Source organism: Echinops telfairi, unplaced genomic scaffold (assembly GCF_000313985.2).
Source record: "Echinops telfairi isolate 266 unplaced genomic scaffold, ASM31398v2 ScPeMD7_25;HRSCAF=90, whole genome shotgun sequence".
Taxonomy (NCBI): Eukaryota; Metazoa; Chordata; class Mammalia; order Afrosoricida; family Tenrecidae; genus Echinops; species Echinops telfairi.
The window spans coordinates 589,059-591,547 of NW_022103922.1; the positions used below are offsets into that span (position 1 = coordinate 589,059).

At 66.2% G+C, this 2,489-nt stretch overlaps 1 protein-coding gene across 1 annotated transcript in view; it reads left to right on the forward strand.

The window, feature by feature from the left end:
• TPRN (taperin) overlaps nucleotides 1-2,489 on the forward strand; it is a 9,756-nt gene that overhangs the window by 3,151 nt on the left and 4,116 nt on the right. The window contains exon 3 of the mRNA XM_030885308.2: nucleotides 22-1,290. Within this exon, the coding sequence (XP_030741168.1) occupies nucleotides 22-1,290 (1,269 nt within the window). The remainder of the gene's footprint in view (nucleotides 1-21; nucleotides 1,291-2,489) is intronic.

A 2,489-nucleotide genomic window follows, 5' to 3' on the forward strand; every position in this document is an offset into this window, starting at 1 on the left:
GCCGCCACGCGCGTGGGCGAGAGAGCCGCCTGGTTCGAGCGGGAGCGCTGTGGCGATGGGGCCAGCCCCCGGGCCCGACGCAGCGACTTCCTGCAGAAGACAGGTAGCAACTCCTTCACTGTGCACCCCCGGGGCCTGAATCGCGTCCCGGGCGCGCGCCCACTCCCTAACGGGCCCGCGGTCGAGCCCCCGGCCAGCTCTGCCAACGGCCTTTCGGGGGCCCCGCCGGGTCCAGCCCCCTCCAACGCGGCCCAGGGCGCAGGCGAGTGGAAGCCAAAGGTGGGGTCAGTGGAGCGCCCCCTGCACGGGCCCCCCAGCCCCGAAATCCCCAGTGCCACCATCGCCATGCCTCGGGCCTGCCTCCCGGCCAGTCCTGCTAGTGCCACTCCCAGCCAGCGCCGGTGGGTCTCCGCGGCCACCAGCGCCAATGACTCCTTCGAGATCCGGCCTGCCCCCAAGCCTGACATGGAGGCCATCCCCGAGGGGGACCTCCAGGCTCGAGCCCTGGCCAGCCTCCGGGTGAACTCCCGAAACTCCTTCACGTTCCTTCCCAAGCGCAAGACCCCCGGTGCCTGTGTCCCTGAGGGAAGGCCGTCTGTGGAGCAGCCGAAGGCAGAGCAGGGCTGGGCTTTGCCGCCACCTCACCACTCCAGGGCCCAGCTGGTGCCTGGAGCGGATGGCCGCCCTGCCTGCCAGAGGTCCCCCTTGGGGGCCGAGGCGGTGTGGTCAGTGGGAGAGGGGGGTTGCCCCAAGCCAGCCACTGCCCTTCAAGACCCGGCACCGAGGTGGCCAAGGCCTTCTTCGCCACCCCCCTCCCTGCTGTCCACCACTGAAGCTGAGCCTGCTCAGGGCGCCCTGGCTCTCAGCCTGGTCAAGAATGACCGGGAGCCTGGGTATTCGAAGCTCCCGGTCACCTTCATAGATGAGGTGGACTCAGATGAGGAGATGGCCCCGGAAGCCAAAACGCCTCCCTGGTACCGCCTGCACTCCGCCGAGCCTGAGCACCCACTGGGCCTCAAGCCCCATCGGGGCAACACCTTCATGGTGGTGCCTAAAAGGAAGCCAGGGCCCATGGAAGAGCTGCACTCTGGCCAGGCCAGTGGGGAGACCCAGCCGAGAGAAGCGGAGGAGGAGGAGGAGGAGGAGGCTGGGAGCCCTGTGGGGCCCCACAGTGACTCGGGGACCATGCTAAAGAAGCGCTACCCCGCCGCCCATGAGATTGAGGTGATCGGAGGGTACCTGGTTCTGCAGAAGTCCTGCCTCACCAAGACTGGGGCCTCCAGGAAGAAGGTCAGTGTGGGTAGGGCCCCATGGCTGTAACATAGTGGGCAGAGGGGCCTGGGAAGGAGGGTCGGGCTAGAGGTTCCACTGGGAGAAGTGCACATACTGGCACTGGCTCAGGGGCCTGCAGTGACCTTCCGTGGCCCTGGCTGGGGGTAGGGGAGTGCATGCTAGGACTCTGCCGCAGGGGCAGCAGGATCTGACTGGGCACCAGGCCCATCTGCAGGTGGTACTGGGGAGGGGCTGCGCGCTCACTTGGAACATAGGGCACAGAAAAGTATCCCTCACATTCTTCCTGGTTCTTCCAGCTCTGGGGTGTTTCCGGGGACAAATTCCAAGGCCAGCCCCCCCCCCGCCCCCCAGCATCCCCCCAAACCCAAAGCAGCTGTAATGGGTGTTACCCAGGGCTACGCCCAGCCCTCAAGGCCAGTACTCCCCCAGCCTGTTTCCGTGGGTGATGGGTGGGCAATGCTTCTGAGCATTAACCCTCCCCCTTCCCGCCTGCTTGCCCCCAGGCTTACGGCCACCTCCCCCACCTCCTGCACTTCCTCCAGTGCTGGCCTTGGCACCACCCTCCCCTGCCTGTGCGTCCTCTTGAGGTCCATCTGCCCAGCCTGGCACCCCTGTCCGCCTGCCCACAGCGCTTCTGGAACATCCCCCTGCCACCCCCACACCTTCATCTGACCCTTGGCCTAAGCCGGGCTGAGGGGTCACTTTTGTGGCAGAGGTGTCAGCTGCCCTGCCCAGGTAACAGGTGGGGTGCTGGGCTGGGGCTGCTCAGCACCTGGCCTGTGTCCTAGATCCTGGGCAAGCACTAAGCCCACCTACCCTGGGTATGTGCCCTCTTTGGACCCAGCTTCCTGTTACACCTGAAGGCCATTTTCCCAGGCCCGGAACAGAGCTTGTTGGGGTGCAAAGGGCAAAGCTCCCAAGGCCTAACAGAGCAGGAACAGGTGACAGGAGGCAGGTCCACGGTGGGGTGGGGAGCAAGCTTTGGGTTGGCTGGGGTAGGGGCAGGCCAGCTTGGCACAGCTTCAGTGCCAGCCTGGGGGCTGGGGTCCAGGTGGATGCCCAGGAGTGGTCTCTATGCCAGCCTAGAGGTTGGGAGTCCATGTAGATGCCCGGAGTGGTCTCTGTGCCAGCCTGCGGGCTGGGGTCCAGGTGAATGCCCGGGAGTGGTCTCTGTGCCAGCCTGGGGACTGGGGGTC